This window comes from Oncorhynchus masou, chromosome 15 (genome assembly GCF_036934945.1).
Source record: "Oncorhynchus masou masou isolate Uvic2021 chromosome 15, UVic_Omas_1.1, whole genome shotgun sequence".
NCBI classification, from domain to species: domain Eukaryota; kingdom Metazoa; phylum Chordata; class Actinopteri; order Salmoniformes; family Salmonidae; genus Oncorhynchus; species Oncorhynchus masou.
This window is the reverse complement of record NC_088226.1, coordinates 59,138,720-59,157,013: the sequence shown is the minus strand read 5'-3', so window position 1 is coordinate 59,157,013 and position 18,294 is coordinate 59,138,720. Positions and strand designations below refer to the sequence as shown.

The 18,294-nt window shown below is 47.7% G+C and overlaps 2 protein-coding genes across 4 annotated transcripts in view; both read right to left on the bottom strand.

The window, feature by feature from the left end:
• The window catches only part of LOC135556554 (transcriptional enhancer factor TEF-3-like), a 43,701-nt gene extending 40,248 nt beyond the window's left edge, over window positions 1-3,453 (bottom strand). For both annotated transcript variants that reach the window (XM_064989854.1, XM_064989855.1), the window contains exon 1: window positions 3,048-3,453. In XM_064989854.1, coding sequence (XP_064845926.1) covers window positions 3,048-3,358 — 311 coding nt within the window. In that variant the 5' untranslated portion in view covers window positions 3,359-3,453. The remainder of the gene's footprint in view (window positions 1-3,047) is intronic.
• Window positions 3,454-3,636: 183 nt separating this feature from the next.
• Window positions 3,637-18,294, bottom strand: part of si:dkey-82f1.1 (DENN domain-containing protein 2A) — a 48,120-nt gene continuing 33,462 nt past the window's right edge. The window contains exons 6-20 of one of the 2 annotated variants that reach the window (XM_064989850.1): window positions 17,868-18,065; window positions 17,353-17,446; window positions 17,214-17,264; window positions 16,639-16,826; window positions 16,277-16,386; window positions 11,870-11,939; window positions 11,406-11,483; window positions 9,871-10,011; window positions 9,426-9,574; window positions 7,971-8,148; window positions 7,670-7,711; window positions 7,420-7,516; window positions 6,965-7,234; window positions 5,272-5,358; window positions 3,637-5,050 (exon numbers count right to left, since the gene is read on the bottom strand). In XM_064989850.1, coding sequence (XP_064845922.1) covers window positions 5,019-5,050; window positions 5,272-5,358; window positions 6,965-7,234; window positions 7,420-7,516; window positions 7,670-7,711; window positions 7,971-8,148; window positions 9,426-9,574; window positions 9,871-10,011; window positions 11,406-11,483; window positions 11,870-11,939; window positions 16,277-16,386; window positions 16,639-16,826; window positions 17,214-17,264; window positions 17,353-17,446; window positions 17,868-18,065 — 1,785 coding nt within the window. In that variant the 3' untranslated portion in view covers window positions 3,637-5,018. The remainder of the gene's footprint in view (window positions 5,051-5,271; window positions 5,359-6,964; window positions 7,235-7,419; window positions 7,517-7,669; window positions 7,712-7,970; window positions 8,149-9,425; window positions 9,575-9,870; window positions 10,012-11,405; window positions 11,484-11,869; window positions 11,940-16,276; window positions 16,387-16,638; window positions 16,827-17,213; window positions 17,265-17,352; window positions 17,447-17,867; window positions 18,066-18,294) is intronic. The other variant, XM_064989851.1, reaches the window with a different exon arrangement.

The following is an 18,294-nucleotide window of genomic DNA, read 5'->3' as shown; positions in this document are numbered from 1 at the left end:
TTCATGCCCCCTACCTGTCCATGCCCCCTACCTCTTCCTGCCCCCTACCTGTCCATGCCCCCTACCTGTCCATGCCCCCTACCTCTTCCTGCCCCCTACCTGTCCATGCCCCCTACCTCTTCCTGCCCCCTACCTGTCCATGCCCCTACCTGTCCATGCCCCCTACTTCTTCCTGCCCCCTATCTGTCCATACCCCCTACCTGTCCATGCCCCCTACCTCTTCCTGCCCCCTACCTGTTCTGTCCATGCTCCCCTACCTCTTCCTGCCCCTACCTGTCCATGCCCCCTACCTCTTCATGCCCCCTACCTGTCCATGCCCCCTACCTCTTCCTGCCCCCTACCTGTCCATGCCCCCTACCTCTTCCCCTACCTGTCCATTACTTCTTCCTGCCCCCTATCTGTCCATGCCCCCTACCTCTTCCTGCCCCCTACCTGTCCATGCCCCCCATACCTCTTCCTGCCCCTACCTCTTCCCCCTACCTGTCCATGCCCCCTACCTCTTCCTCTTCCCCCCCTACCTGTCCATGCCCCCTACCTCCTTCCTGCCCCCTACCTGTCCATGCCCCCTACCTGTCCATGCCCCCTACCTGTCCTACCTTCCTGTCCATCACCTACCTGTCCATGCCCCCTACCTGTCCATGCCCCTACCTCTTCCTCTTCCCCTACCTGTCCATGCCCCCTGTCCACCTCTTCCTGCCCCCTACCTGTCCATGCCCCCTACCTCTTCCTGCCCCCTACCTGTCCATGCCCTCTACCTGTCCATGCCCCCTACCTCTTCCTGTCCCTTACCTGTCCATGCCCACTACCTCTTCCCGCCCCCTACCTGTCCATGCCCCTTACCTCTTCCTGCCCCCAACCTGTCCATGCCCTCTACCTGTCCATGACCCTACCTCTTCCTGTCCCTTACCTGTCCATGCCCCCTACCTCTTCCTGTCCCCTACCTGTCCATGCCCCCTACCTGTCCATGCCCCCTACCTCTTCCTGCCCCCTACCTCTTCTTGCCCCCCCTACCTCTTCCTGCCCCCTACTTGTCCATGCCCCTACCTGTTCATGCCCCCTACCTCTTCCTGCCCCCTACCTGTCCATGCCCCCTACCACTTCCTGCCACTTACCTGTCCATGCCCCCTACCTGTCAATGCCCCCTACCTGTCAATGCCCCCTGCCTGTCCATACCCCTACCTGTCCATGCCCCCTACCTCTTCCTGCCCCCTACTTCTTCCTGCCCCCTACCTCTTCCTGCCCCCTACTTCTTCTTGCCCCCTACTTCTTCTTGCCCCTACCTGTACATGCCCCCTACCTCTTCTTGCACCTACCTGTCCATGCCCCCTACCTCTTCTTGCCCCTACCTGTCCATGCCCCCTACCTCTTCCTGCCCCCTACCTGTCCATGCCCCCTACCTCTTCTTGCCCCTACCTGTCCATGTCCCCTACCTCTTCTTGCCCCTACCTGTCCATGCCCCCTACCTCTTCTTGCCCCTACCTGTCCATGCTCCCTACCTCTACCTGTCCATGCTCCCTACCTGTTCCTGCCCCTACCTGTCCATGCCCCCTACCTCTTCTTGCCCCTACCTGTCCATGCTCCCTACCTGTCCATGCCCCCTACCTGTCCATGCTCCCTACCTCTTCTTGCCCCTACCTGTCCATGCCCCCTACCTGTCCATGCCCCCTACTTGTCCATGACCCTACCTGTCCATGCTCCCTACCTCTTCTTGCCCCCTACCTGTCCATGCCCCCTACCTGTCCATGCTCCTTACCTCTTCTTGCCCCCTACCTGTCCATGCCCCTACCTGTCCATGCCCCCTACCTGTCCATGCTCCCTACCTGTCCATTCTCCTGGCCAAATCCACCTGTTGCTCCTGTGGAATACACACCCTGTCCCTTGTCCCATGGGAGGACAGACTATCACACACACACCACTCTAACCCTGCACTCGGACCAAACATACCCACTCACACACCATGTCAGCACCACCATGACCAGCAAGTCTACAAAGTTTATCCACTCACTCCACTACCAAACCGTGTGTGTGTGTGTGTGTGTGTGTGTGTGTGTGTGTGTGTGTGTGTGCGTGTCCTCTCACTGCCCACACACAATGCACACAAACACACATATGCCAGGTAGCAGTGGTTGGATTGGTGACTCAAAAACAACATACTAATAAGTACCTTACATCGTGAACCAAGCAAAAATACAATTATGCTTGAAAATGTGGACGTTTTAAAACTATAGAAAAATGTTAGCCTGATATACAGTAAATACATTTAGCTTGGACACAGATACAATACACAGTAAAACACATTTTGTTTATGTAACAGGCACGGTATGTGGACTGTTCACACAATATATGAACATGTATGATGATCATGGGAACTAATGTGATAGGCTTATAACAAATTTTAAAAATGAATATTAAAACAAATACCAATAATAACAGCCTAATCATAATAACCATAATTAAAACGCACATGAATCTCTAAGTATATTTATTGAGTATGATATAGCTCATGTATTATATGACTAGTAATAACTGTAGTTATTTTTAGTATCAGTCATTCATAGTAATAGTTGTTATTATTAATAGGCTGGTATTTTATTTTATGACACAAAAAAACTCCAAAACAATACACACACATATGTGGCTATTACTTCGGAAACATTCTGACATGTGACATTCTCAAAAATTATGCAATTGAAATAGCTATTTCGTAAACATATTAGTCGCCTCACCCAGACGAGCGCTAATGTTTAACTGCGTGCCTATGACGTTATTAGTTTCCTTTAAAAAGTTCCGGCCGAAACGCAGGAAGTCGTGCAGGGATACAAATTCGAGAGAAAAAAATGTCAGAAATGTAAAGAATGTTTTCCTTGTACAGTGAATGAAAGCGTATTAGAAACAACGTAACCGGCAGACAACTGTACATATAATACAACTGACCAGTAACGTTGAAACAGAAAGTTTGGTCACCCACAATGTACTGCTTTTAAAAGAACACTGATGTATGTTCACTTACAAAACAAATAGACAGATAGAATGTTTTGGAAACTTACCTGTTGAAGGTCAAGCAACAGACAACACCGGTGGGTGGGTCAGGCAGGGAAGTGGAATTTTTGGGAAATATCAGTATTTGTACCCCCTTGGAAGCGCAATGGAGGGCTGGAATTTCAGGAATTAGCTGTGGTATGACATGAAGCCTGGAAGGCAGAGAAAAAGACTTGGGGAAAGAAGGAGGCAGGACTGACCGGTCAACATGTAATGAGGGAGGGGGATCAGAGGGGAGGGCCAGGGCTCCGAAAAGCAAAAGAAAGCCAGCCTCGGAAGGGAAAAGGAAATCCATCAAGAAAAACGTGTGGATTATCATTGCCGCTGTAAGGAGAGGGACAAACACACAAAGGGACAAAGCTATTGCGAAACCTTATCAGCCCTCTTATAATTATCTAAAGTTGTGAAATAACCCTAAATAAATATTCAAATACCCCTATTGGCTTTTTTATATGACACTATTCGAATAATATAAATGAGATAAATAGTACAAATTACTAGGACTTTAGGCTGTGTACTTAAAAACAATGTGTAATGACCTTTGGCAAAATATGTTGATATATTTCGTTCAGTTTAGAATAATGATTTTTCGTTCGATATCATTAGTTATTTATTTATAGCAAACGTGGAAAATCGATTGTGCAATTCATCTTTACAGAAAGCATAATACCTTGAGCACTGACGGTTAACTGGACTCTGGACAACTGGAGCCTGTCAGGTTTGAATTAAATAGATAATAGAGCGCCCTCCAGTGGATAATATAGGTACTTACCTAACAGGTAAGGTTTCAGTTGTGCATTGTACAGTTCCATCTGAAATCAAGTCAGTAACCTTTTGCATGTCTGTTAAAATGAAAACAATTATGTGACCTATAAAACACATAACATATTTGAATAAGCAGTTTATAACATTGTGATAGCTGTTTGTCTATAACATCCTCTGCAAGATCAAACACAATCAAATAAACTTAGGGTATTTCTTAATAAAAAATAATACAGGTTTATAGTGAAACTAGTGGTGTTTTAGATTGACATATATTGATTGGTCGTACATACTGAACATATTTTTCTACAACATCAAGTCCATCTTAAACATGGCTCTTTTCATGAGATCTGATTTCACACTTCACCCACTTGATTCATTTTTGCCTTCATCCAGGAATGATTTTCTGATCAGTCCCCTCTCTTTTCCCTCTTTTTGGCGTACACCCAATCCATTCCATAGTTCACTCTCCTATCACAGTGGTACATTTCCTCAATAGTAACCTAGAGTGCTCTACAATCAATCGTCTGATCAGACTACATAAAGTCCATCACAAACTACAGGAGATTTTTTTGCTTTCATTTGAAGGAGAAAAAAGGAAGAGAAAGTTATTCTAGAAACTATACAGTATAAATTAACGTATAAGCCTCCTGTTAACAAAGAAGTTGTACTATTTTGTTTTAAAGACAAAAGAAATATGTGGAATGTTTAAAAGCTACTGTACAAAATTGAATTATTCTTAAGCCACCCAGCAATATCCTCAGGTTCTCATTGGTGCCTTTCGGGATCGAGGGTGGAGTCAGTCATTCCTGAGTGACATAGAGGGAGGACCCTCTATAAACCAACTCTAGGAAGGGAAATGGGCTGTGCTGTACAGTACATCAATGTACACTACAAAGACTGACCGCTTCACAAAAGTAAGCTCTCCACAATAGAGGCAACGGAAAGACACTCAGTAACCTCAATGGAGAACGATGTTCCTTAATGGGTCTGTGTCTTCAGGCTAGGACAATATTCATGTTTTTTGGTCCGATTCCTAAACCAGGGAGTGTTCAGTCCATGCCCAGTATGTGTCCATAAGCTTGTGGACACACAGAATCCCCGACTCCATGCATTCCACAGGGAGTTCAGGTCCTTGGACTTCTTTAGGCAAAGTGGTTTGTTCCTCTACCTCTCTTGAACATGCTCTCTCTCTCATGGAGTTCCTTCCCGAGGCATCATTTCTTGGACAAGAATTTCATCTTATTTCCTGAAAATGAAAACAGGCAACAGAACCGGATAAAAAAAAACGATGGTGTGAGAGGCAAGTTCTGGCAACCCTTTCATACATTGAGGAGGAATGTAGTTTCACTAATGTATCACAATTTACAATGACAATTGAATTAGAAACTATTATCCAGAGTGACTTGGGATATGATCTATGTAGGTACTAGAGTGGATAGGGTGTATGGGAGAGGATTTGGGCCTCACCTAGACCCTTGAGGAACTTGTTGACCCCACGTTGCTCGCTCCCTGGGAGAGAGTCCAGGTAGTCTTGTGACCTCACCTCAAACAGACCTGCACACAACAACAACAACAGTAGAATAATGAGAACACATACAACTGTTAGACAATTGTGCAAAATTGTACCCCCTCTCTCCGTACCTCTTAGACCATGCCTGGCTGTACCCCCTCTCTCCGTACCTCTTAGACCCTGCCTGGCTGTACCCCCTCTCTCCGTACCTCTTAGACCCTGCCTGGCTGTACCCCCCCTCTCTCACCGTACCTCTTAGACCCTGCCTGGCTGTACCCCCTCTCTCTGTACCTCTTAGACCCTGCCTGGCTGTACACCCCCTCTCTCACCGTACCTCTTAGACCCTGCCTGGCTGTACCCCCTCTCTCACCGTACCTTTTAGACCCTGCCTGGCTGTACCCCCCCCCCCTCCCTCACCGTACCTCTTAGACCCTGCCTGGCTGTTCCCCCTCTCTCCGTACCTCTTAGACCCTGCCTGGCTGTACCCCCCCCCTCTCACCGTACCTCCTTAGACCCTGCCTGGCTGTACCCCCCCTCTCTCACCGTACCTCCTTAGACCCTGCCTGGCTGTACCCCCCTCTCTCACCGTACCTCCTTAGACCCCGCCTGGCTGTACTCCCCCTCTCTCACCGTACCTACTTAGACCCTGCCTGGCTGTACCCCCTCTCTCCGTACCTCTTAGACCCTGCCTGGCTGTACCCCCTCTCTCCGTACCTCTTAGACCCTGCCTGGCTATACCCCCCTCTCTCCGTACCTCTTAGACCCTGCCTGGCTGTACCCCCCCCCCTCCCTCACCGTACCTCCTTAGACCCTGCCTGGCTGTACCCCCCTCTCTCACCGTACCTCCTTAGACCCCGCCTGGCTGTACCCCCCTCTCTCACCGTACCTACTTAGACCCTGCCTGGCTGTACCCCCCTCTCTCCGTACCTCTTAGACCCTGCCTGGCTGTACACCCCTCTCTCCGTACCTCTTAGACCCTGCCTGGCTATACCCCCTCTCTCCGTACCTCTTAGACCCTGCCTGGCTATACCCCCTCTCTCCGTACCTCTTAGACCCTGCCTGGCTGTACCCCCCTCTCACCGTACCTCTTAGACCCTGCCTGGCTGTACCCCCCTCTCTCCGTACCTCTTAGACCCTGCCTGGCTATACCCCCTCTCTCCGTACCTCTTAGACCCTGCCTGGCTGTACCCCCCCTCTCTCACCGTACCTCCTTAGACCCCGCCTGGCTGTACCCCCCCTCTCTCACCGTACCTACTTAGACCCTGCCTGGCTGTACCCCCCTCTCTCCGTACCTCTTAGACCCTGCCTGGCTGTACCCCCCTCTCTCCGTACCTCTTAGACCCTGCCTGGCTATACCCCCTCTCTCCGTACCTCTTAGACCCTGCCTGGCTATACCCCCCTCTCTCCGTACCTCTTAGACCCTGCCTGGCTGTACCCCCTCTCACCGTACCTCTTAGACCCTGCCTGGCTGTACCCCCCTCTCTCCGTACCTCTTAGACCCTGCCTGGCTATACCCCCCTCTCTCCGTACCTCTTAGACCCTGCCTGGCTATACCCCCCTCTCACCGTACCTCTTAGACCCTGCCTGGCTATACCCCCCTCTCTCCGTACCTCTTAGACCCTGCCTGGCTATACCCCCCTCTCTCCGTACCTCTTAGACCCTGCCTGCGCTGCTCTCTCTCTGCGACGAACCCAGCGAACATCTGGGTCTCCATGAAGACCTCCAGGAACCTTTTCAGACTCTTTGAGGTGACAGCCTTGCGAAAGGCCTCGCGCTGAAAGTAGGACGGCGTGGGGGAGGCGGGGGCTCCAGACTCATCCTCTCGATCCCCCCCGCCCATGAAGAGAGGGTAGTGGCCCACCATTTCTACGAAGAAACATACAAAGGCCTCCGACACCACGGTACTGAGGGAGCTTGAGTCTGGGGAGGGAGGGAAGGGGAGAGAGAGAGGAGAGAGAGAGAGAGAGAGTAAGAGAGCCTTTCAACACGGAGGTCATATGCTTGCGTAATAAAAATATCAGTTGTCACATAGACCTTCATCAAGGCTGTATCGGTCACAACAAGACCCTTCTGCGAGACGTGTTAATATAGTAGCACTGACTCACCGGTGGGCATCTCACTGGCCAGTTCCTTCCTCTTGTCCAGAACATGTTCCAGAGCAGCCTGCAGCTTATGAGGCAGAATGGAGTCCTCATCATCCAGCTGGATAGGAAAGACAGAGGTGTGAGAGGAAAGGATGACCGTGTCCCATGAGCATAGAGGTGTCGCTACATATATAGCTGTAGACAACTGTTTAAGAGATATACAGTATGTTGTTGGTTTGTTGCTATAGGTACTGTTGTTAGAGGTTTATACCTGTCTGAGGAAGCGGCTGTTGCCGAGGTCGACCACCAGGACCTAAGGAGAGAGCAAAGGGCAGGGTGATGTCATGTCCTGTCAGTTTGGCAGCCTCAGCCCTTTCTCAGAGTAGAGACCATTGTTTAATGGAGGAAAGAGTTGAGGTCAGGGGTACACACACACACACACACACACACACACACACACACACACACACACACACACACACACACACACACACACACACACACACACACACACACACACACACACACACACACACACACACACACAGCTGGGCTCGGGAGTCTGGTCTCACCTCCTCTATGGGCAGCTCTTTGAGACTGGGCAGGGAGCTGGATAGCAGACCCACAATGAAAGGTGTGGGTGTACACACTATGTCCAGCATGGCAGGGGGCAGCACGGGGATGTAGGTGTGTTGCCAGGTGAAAGGGTAAAGTAGAGCAACCACCGCATGGCAGCACTGAGACAGAGTACTGCAGAGAGGGGAGAGAGGGAGCAGGAGAGCGAGGCAGAGAGATGACTATTGTTGATCAAGCACATTGCTCATTTGTAATACTCATATATATTGCTTTGGCAACAGTGGCAACCACCCATTCATGTGAATAAAGCAGTTGTTGAATTGAGAGAGAGAAAGAGATGGGAGATGTATATTTGGAAAGAGAGAGAGAACAGGGTGTCAACTACTAAAATCTAGTCAAATGATATAACCGCAGCATGTCTTCAATGTAGTTCCCGTTTCTACCACAAGATGGTGTTAGCAGATTCAAATGTGATTACCCAATACTTATTTTGGAACATAAAACTGAACATTGCATTTTTAAGCATGGCTTTAATGTATGAGGAATTGTAAAGTTTTTTTTTTAAAAGGGAATGGGATTTAACACTATAAAATATATACTGCGGGAGCGAATGAACTAACACCACACTGTTAACTTAATGCCTCCAATATGTGTGTCTGTTTTCATTTAATTAATTCAAAAACAATCAGTGATTGCGAGGCCAGGTTTCCACTCATTTCAATGCAACAGTAGAAACATGTCACAGTGGAACGACACACAATCTATTGTGGATTCACAGGCATTTCAGGTGGGCTTTTAAAAAGCAATGAAGTAGCACACTACACAGAGCAATGTACTATATATCCAAGAAAGCCTACAGTATTTAGCATGTCAAGAAAGACCAGCGTAGCAATTGAAGGGTTTATCTCGCGGCGCCCATCAATAGCAGGTGATTAGTGGATGCTAGTGTGTCAATTGGTTGCACAAACACCAGTCTTACAGCTTAACTTTCTACACTAACCCTGTCTCTGGCTTCCATGACATATTTCCAGAGAGAAATTATTGTTCCCTAGACGACTGTATAACACAACAGCATTCCTTCCTTAACACACTCTGTCTCTCTTTCTCTCGTCCAGGAGTCATCTGTCTCGTGTGTCTGACCGCCCGTCGGTCTTCTGTGTGTCTGTCATATCCTTTTCACTGTCCGCTGCCTCTCACCTGATCCCACCTCACAGGTCCCAAGTCAGTAGAGGAGTAGCTAGAGAAGGTTGACTGATCGATAGCCCTGGCATAAACCCCCAAGCCCCTGGTTCCTGTCCCTGTCCCAATAGCCCCCAGAAGTTTCAGTCTTTTAAACATTTGAATGAACTGGATAGGTGTAAGCTACTGTATACAGTAATAGCTCCTCCTTATATAGGGGCTATTGTAAGGGTCTAGGAGAGGGGGGGGGGTATTTTTGGACAGTGTCCCACCTGAGTTTGTCAGCGGTGAAGAGGACCCTGCGCTCCAGAAGCAGAGAGGCAAAGACTCTGAGGAGCAGACGCAGCGACAGAGAGGAGAACAGACACTCAAAATCGACATGCTCCAGACGAGAGTCAGACGGACGACACAGCTCTATCACCTGCAAGAGACAGAAGGAAAGAGAGAGAGACAAAACGAGGGAGAGGGGAAAAGGAGAGAGGGATGGAGAACAAGAGAGAGATCTATATAAATACCCTATACACATCTAGACAGGATTCATAAACACACACAGGGTTAAGCACCAAATACACATACAGTACATAGACAAAGTGACATACCAACTAGATAAATAAGACCTCAAGTCAATTATGTTTTGAATACAGTAAAGGGACAGGGTCAGTTGAGGTCTGTGCTCTCACCCCCCCAACCCTGCTGTGCACAGCTATTCCCCCTCACCTCAGTGCCTGAGCCAGGCAGGAAGTTCTTGACAGTGATGGTTCTTCCCGGGGCTGGGAATGGAGCCTCCATGATGCCCCTCATGAAGGGCTGCACAAGGGCTGGAGAGATGGCCCTCCTCTTCTCCACCTCATCCAGTATCTGTGGAGTCAGACACAACATATACATAATTCAATATGGAATAGAGTACATTACAAAGTAAACTAAGCATTCTGAATACATACTGTATACACTATACACTCACAAGCTCCCCTACATCCACAGACGTTTGCACATGCACATTCACACAGATGAATCAGTAGCTCATTACAGGGGAGCCTAACCCACTATTCCACTGCGGTAACTACTTCAGCTGGGTTTCATATGTGTCTCTGTGTACTGGGGCCAGGGCAGCAGCCCAACAAGCCGCGGTGGGAAAGTGGCAACCAGGGAGCGGGAGGGTGGGGCTCTGTGGATGCATAGGGTGGTCCCTCCCTGTGGGGTCCTTTATGTTGGCTCCAGTCCCTCTCCCTGTGAGAGGCTGTGGGTGGCTATACTGAAGGCTGGGGAGAATCTCAATTGCATACTCCTCGCGTCCTGTCTCCTCACTTCTTTCTCAAAACCCATTGGAGGAGAAAGCCGGAGGTCCATCTTCTTCAATGGGTTTTGAGAAGGAGGCACGGAGAGAGGATGCGATGAGTATGCAATTGAAATCTTCCCAGGAGTTTGGCCTGACCATGTGACCTGAAAACTGTCTTTCTTTGACCTAGGTGTATAGATCTATACACAGCAAATTCTCCAGTGTTAAATCAATGCTGTGTTAAATGTAACACTGATCCAGGGTCAATACAGGTCCACACTTTTCAGTGTTAAATGAACACACTGCTTAGTGTAAAGCCTTATTTGCACATTTCCCAGTGTGCCTTTCGAGTGACTTGAGTTACCACCCATGACTGACTGTATTTGTTAGTGGCATAGACATGATTGTTGCATTCATTCATTTTCAGTCCTGTGGCCTTCGCCAAGTGAGATCCTAAGCAAATATGTTATAATTAAAATATAATTATTTAAGACAATACGTGTTTCATAAGGCCTAGTTATACCCTAATGCAGTGGCCTTATTGCTGGCTTGTAAAGTAAAGTGTAATTCCTATTGGTATCCAGCCAAAACGTCTTTCTGAACTCAACCTGCATTCAGAATGACTGCCAGGGTTGGGAAGACTGAGATAAAAGACTACCTAAAGCATCTAAACTGGAACAAAATTTCAGTTACGGGGGCAAATAAGTCCAATGTACATGCAAAAACATAGAAAATCTTCTTAAAAAAAAGATCTGCCTGCAATAGAGCATGCTGGGAAATATGATAATGATGGACCTGGTTTTGGTTTTGGTTCAACTATGTTTATTAACACCAATGAATGTTAAACCAATGAATGTTAATTTAATTTTGATTCAAGAGTTAGTTTAACTCTTGAATCAACACTATAAATGTTACATTGGAAAATCAACACTATGTAAAATTGGCCAATTTGCTGTGTTCACATAGTATACTGTACCTTGGAGAAGAGGTCGAAACAGCCCAGCCGACTGACGATGCAGTAGACCTCTGGCAACCTCCGGCTTTTCCCAGTGGGCTGTGGATAGTTAGACAGGGTCAGAACAAACAGCACATCAGAAGACATGAGTACACAGACAATACTTGGATTAGACCTGTGCAAATAAGGCTCTCCGTCTTGAACTTATATCAGTGCTTTACCTGGACTGAAATACTGTAGGTGATGGTACTCATTTTGGGTACCGGTAGTATTTCTATTTAGGTGCAGGAGCTCCACAATTCTTTTGAGCAAATATTCTAAAAGAGGAACAGGAGCTCAAGCAGTAGAAAATGTCAAGAACTGATTCAGATAAATAGAGTAACACTGCGTTTCCAATCACTATCATCACTCAGGTAGGTGACAGGCCTACACATGGAAGTGGATAAGGTGGACATTTAAAAAAGTAGCCATTTTTAGTTGCCTACCAGTAAACGACGACAGTATCCAAACCGTCTGCTCCCGTCCTCACCGGTCAGGACGAAGGAGAACGTTTCACTGGAAAATAACATCATTCACACAGGTTGGAAACTAATCATATATTGGAACGATAAAACTGCTAAGAAATGGAGTGAGTTGTGTGTTGAGAATAGAGCACTCAAACCACTGTCAGGGTTGTATTTCAAAAAACAACCTCAACCAGCCAACTTTGAAAAATGTACTCCTTGCTTTTTCTGATTCAGGTCACTGACTGTGTGTGTTGAGTCAGTTACAGCACACCTCTTTTAAGGTGATCTTATTCATCAACTAGACGTTGAGTTTTTGAATATCTAAAACAGTTGGCTGCATAGCCAGCTCATTGACCTTGCTTTGAGGAAAAATCCAACCACCCTGTTAAAATCAAACCAAATCAAATTGTATTTGTCACATACAACAGGTGTAGATAAAACAGGTGTAGAATCAATGTACTGGGTCAATGTGCGGGGGTACAGGTTAGTCAAGGTACTTGAGTTAATATGTACATGTAGATCGGGGTAAAGTGACTATGCATAGATAATAACAGAGAGTAGCAGCAGTGTAAAAAAAGGGGGAGGGTTAATGCAAATAGTCTGGGTGGACATTTGATTAGCTGTTCAGCAGTCTTATGGCTTGGGGGTAGAATCTGTTAAGAGAGCTAGACTTGGCGGTACCGCTTGCGTGCGGTAGCAGAGAGAACAGTCTATGACCAGGGTGGCTGGAGTTTTTGGCCTTCCTCTGACACCGCCTGGTATAGAGGTCCTGGATGGCAGGAAGCTTGGCCCCAGTGATGTACTGGGCCGTACGCACTACCCTCTGTAGCGCCTTGCAGTCAAAGGCCGATCAGTTGCCATAAAAGGCGATGATGCAACCAGTCACTATGCTCTCAATGGTGCAGTTTCTGAGGACCCATTCTAAATCTTTTCAGTCTCTGGAGGAGGAACAGGCTTTGTCGTGCCCTCTTCACGACTGTATTGGTGTGTTTGAACCATAACAGTTTGTTGGTGATGTGGACACCAAGGAACTTGAATCTCTCAACCTGCTCCCCTACAGACCCGTCGATGAGAATGGGGGCATGCTCGGCCCTCATTTCCCTTTGTCTTGATCATGTTGAGGGAGAGGTTGTTGTCCTGGCATCACACTGCCAGGTCCCGACTTCCTCCCTATAGAATGTCTCATCGGGTGGTCTAAGGCACTGCATCGCAGTGCTAGCTGTGCCACCAGAGACTCTGGTTTCGAGCACAGGCTCTGTCGCAGCCGGCCGTGACCGGTAGGTCCTTGGGGCGACGCACAATTGGCCTAGCGTCGTCCGGGTTAGGGAGGGTTTGGCCGGTAGGGATATCGTTGTCTAATCGATTCCTGTGGAGGGCCGGGCGTAGTGCACGCTGACCAGGTCGCTAGGTGTACAGTGTTTCCTCCGACACTTTGGTGCAGCTGGCTTCCGGGTTGGATGCGCGCTGTGTTAAGAAGCAGTGCGGCTTGGTTGGGTTGTGTTTCGGAGGAAGCATGGCTCTCGACCTTCGTCGATGAGACAAGACAGTAACTACTAACAATTGGATACCACGAAATCGGGGAGAAAAAGGGGATAAAAAAGAAAGAAAAAGAAAAAAAGAATGTCTCATCGTTGTCGGTGATCAGGCCTACCATCGTTGTGTCATCGGCAAACTTTAATGATGGTGTTGGAGTTGTGCTTGACCACACAGTCATGGGTGAACAGGGAGTACAGGAGGGGACTAAGCATGCACCCCTGAGAGGCCCTTGTGTTGAGGATCACCGTGGCAGATATGTTGTTGCCTACCCTTACCACCTGGGGGTGACCAGTCAGGAAGTCCAGGATCCAGTTGCAGTAGGAGGGGTTTAGTCCCAGGGTCCTGAGCTTAGTGATGAGCTTTGAGGGCACTATGGTGTTGGACGCTGAGCTGTAGTCAATGAACAGTATTCTCACGTAGGTGCTCCTTTTGTCCAGGTGGGAAAGGGAAGTGTTGAGTGGAATAGAGATTGCATCATCTGACAATCAGTTGGGGTGGTATGCAAATTGGGGTGGGTCTAAGGTTTCTGGGATGATGGTGTTGATGTGAGCCATGACAAGCCTTTCAAAGCTCTTCATGGCTACAGATGTGAGTGCTATGGGTTGGTATTCATTTAGGCAGATTACGTTGGTGTTCTTGGGCACAGGGACTATGGTGGTCTCTTTGAAACATGTTGGTATTACACACTCGGTCAGGTACAGGTTGAAAATGTCCGTAAAGACACTTGCCAGTTGATCAGCGCATGTTCGGAGTACACGTCCTGGTAATCCATCTGGCTCTGCAGCCTTGTGAATGTTGACCTGTTTAAAGGTCTTACTCAGATCGGCTACGGAGAGCGTGATCCCACAGTTGTCCAGAACAGCTGGTGCCCTCATACATGCTTCAGTGTTGCTTGCCTCGAAGAGAGTATAGAAGTAATTTAGCTCATCTGGTAGGCTCGTGTCACAGGGCAGCTCGTGGCTGAGCTTCCCTTAGTAGTTCGTAATAGTATGCAGGCCCTGCCACATCCGATGAGCGTCTGAGGCGGTGTAGTAGGGTTCAAAGCGGGAATCAGGAAGATAGAATTATGGCCAGATTTGCCAAATAGAGGGGGATGGAGAGCTTTGTATGCATCTATGTGTGGTCTACAGCTTATCATGATATACTCTACCTCAGGCGAGCAAAACCTTGAGACTTCCTTAATATTAGATTTCGTGCCCCAGCTGTTATTGAAAAATAGACACAGACCGCCACCCCTTGTCTTACCAGAGGCAGTTCTGTCTTGCCGATGCACGGAAAACCCAGCCAACTGTATGTTATCTACGTCGTCGGTCAGCCACAACTCGGTGAAATATAAGATATTAAAGTATTTAATGTCCTGTTGGTAGGATAGTCTTGAACGGTGCTCATCCAATTTATCCTCCAATGATTGGCCAATAAGACGGACGGTAGAGGCGGGTTACCCACTCGCGGATGAATTCTCACAAGGCACCCGGACCTGCGTCCCCTGTATCGGCATCTCTTCTTCAAGTGAATGACAGGGATACCTGGTCCGGTATCAGCGTTAAATCTTTTGTGTCCGACTCACCTCCAGTTCGAGGTGAGTAATTGATGTTCTGATATCCAGAAGCTCTTTTCGGTCATAAGAGACTGTGGCAGAAACATTATGTACAAAATAAGTTACAAACGAAGCAAAAAATAACACACAAAATAGCACAATTGGTTAGGAGCCCGTAAAATGGCAGCCATCTCCTCCGGCGCCATTCTGCCAATCGTTGCTTGATGTCATTAAAACCAATAAGGCCCTACTTTGTTATTCAGTCCTACTCTCAGGGCAGCACCCACACAAAGACAACTCCAAAGACAGCTCCAGTCTGCCTGACAGGTGTGCGTTGACCAACCCTGGCTCTCTGACAGGCAGTGTGTCAGCCAGCTCAATGTCTTTGCCCTGCAAGTGTGTGTTTGAGGGGGCTCTGTCTGTATCTAAAATGGCACCCTATTCCCTATATAGTGCACTACTTTGACCAGAGCCCTATGGTCAAAATATTTGTCGGGGCATGGACCCCCAATTTGTCGGGGAATGGACTTTATAAGGTGTCGAAAGCATTCCACAGGGATGCTGGCCCATGTTGACTATAATGCTTCCCACAGTTGTGTCAAGTTTGCTGTATGTCCTTTGGGAGGTGAACAATTCTTGATACACACAGGAAACTGTTGAGCGTGAAAAACCCAGCAGCGTTGCAGTTCTTGACCCACTCAAACCAATGCGCCTGGCACCTACTACCATACCCTGTTCAAAGGCAGATCTTAAATCTTTTGTCTTGCTCCTTCACACTCTGAATGCCACACACACAATCCATGTGTCAATTGTCTCAAGGCTTAAAAATCCTTCCTTAAACTGTCTCCTCCCCTTCATCTATACACTGATTGAAGTGGATTTAACAGGTGACATCAATAAGGGATCATAGCGTTCACCTGGATTCACCTGGTCAGTCTATGTCATGGAAAGAGCAGGTGTACTTAATGTTTTGAATACTCAGTGTACAGGGAATAGGATCCCATTTGGGATGCAGCCTGTCTGCTTGTGCTAACATTCCAATGGCCCCTGTAGGACCTATACCCTTCAAGTATATACTAGAGGAGTTTTATTATCTGTCTCCCCTCAAAAACACAATGTCACTTCTAGGAAGAAAGCAGTGCTTGAGAGATTGGCCTGGGTCTAGGTGCTATTGGGTAAAGAAGAAGTGACTGGTGCTCTCCTAATACGAGGAGCAAGGGGCTAAAACACACGATTAGCAGCTCACTAGCCTACCATTCATAATTTGTCAAGACCTTATTTATGGGTTGAGTTCGTGTGTGTTTGTGTCTGACCTGGGGAAGTTGTCAACGGGGGCCCAGTCCCTCGCGTCAGGGAAACAGAACTGGGGGATGACCTTCAGTTGGTCCTCTGTTTCCCGCATGAACTTGAAGCTTCTCTCCAGCTGACACAGAGAGAATAACAGGTCAGCTGCAATACCACATCTGATATTATCTCACACACAAACTCTCGACAGAGAGCACACACAATTTAACACATCTACAGAGATGCATGTGTAAAACCCACAAAGACACATTCTGGTCTGGTAGGTCACATACAAAAACACAAGACATGTACTTGTGTTTTATACATCATTTTTTCACTGATTATATGGCCAGTGCATATCCAGTTGGTTGAGGACTAAGTGTCTGCCTACCTTCAGGGGGAACTGCTGAGTGACCTCTGGTAGGTAAGGAGCTCCAGCCTTGGTCTTATGGAGGGCCACCACTATGAAGTACTCAAACAGCTTCCTTTCCTGTAGGTCCATCAGGTCCCTCTCCAGTGTCCGGTACCGCCCCGTCTGCCTCAACATGGACTGCACTGACGACAGACGCTGGCTGTGAGCTGAAACAACAACATACACTTTAACCAAAGGAAGGACATCCTCCAGACAATAATGCCCCCTCTACAAAGGAGAGAGTCCTATACACGTTTGTTTTACTATCCTTGTGAGGACCAAACAATTGATTCACATTTAAAATCCTATTTTCCCCAACCCCTAACCCTAACCATTAACCTAACCTTAACCTTAACCCCAAACCCATAACTCTAACTCCTAACCTTAACCCTAAACCTAACCCCTAAGCCTAAAATAGTAACTTCCTTTGTGGGGACCGGCAAAATGTCCCCACATGTCTAAATGTTCCTTGCTTTAATATCCTTGTGAGGACTTCTGTTCCCCACAAGGATAGTAAAACCAAAAACACACACAGATATTTGAGATCTCCTCACCTTTCAATTTCTCCTCTGTGTCACTCTCCGACTCACTGTTCTCATCTGTCACTACATCAAAGACAAAAAAGAGTGAGATACAGCTCTTGTTAACTTGAGGCCCCCCTTGATGTTCCTGGAAGGTCTCCCCCAGCCTCACCTCTCCCTGAGTTGGACTCAGTAGACTGAGACACCCTCTTCATGCGTTTCTTCCCTCTCCTAGCTTCAAATATGCTGTTGATCTTCAGCACCATCTGTATTGAGGAGAAGCAAGACAACAACAGTCAGCAACCTTAGCTTCTCAGAACCACCCACTCACTACATAATTAACCTGGAACTGGGTGCCAGGCTAGTTCTGCCTTATTAGCCAACTCGTTTGTCATTACCAGGCCAAAAAAGGCAATTACGGAGGCATTGTTGGCAGAGGCATTAGCAGACTGGCAGCCAGACTGGCAGGAACCACATAATGCCATTCAGAGCTTTTGGGATACATTCTCTCTAGAGGAAATATATTATCAAAAGAAATCTTCTTAACTGTCTGTCTCCTGTCTAACCACATCATTTTAACTGTCTCTGTCCTTCTGCACTAGATTGGGACATATGAGAGTAGTAGACTGCCTGGAAATCAATGGGAAAGGGAGGAAGTTTCAGTGGCCTAGTATACCCCTCCTTTACCCTGGGGATCTTCCTGCGCCTGCGGTTGTAAGGGTCTCCTGAGAGGTTTGGGGTGTCGTCAGGGCTACTGGGGGTGGAGGGGGGACTGATGCGAGAGGGTGAGGAAATGCCGGTGTCCCGGTTGGCCTTGCGCGGGTCCAGGAGCTTGAAGCTGCGACGTTCTGAGTTCTGCCTGAAGAAAACTGGCTTTGAGGAGAGCTGGTGGGAGATAGAGGAGGAAGAGCAGGAGATATAGTGGGAGGGGGAGGAGATGTGTATCAATATGTATGTTTGTTCACTTCTCTTGAAATTGTATAGTGGGCCTTTATTGCCTTTGAAGATTAGTTCACAATCTAATCACTATAAGAGGTTGATCACTATGCTGTGACCACATTCACTATACGCAGAATGCACATTACTCGCAAGGAGAATTCATTCTAGTGTATCG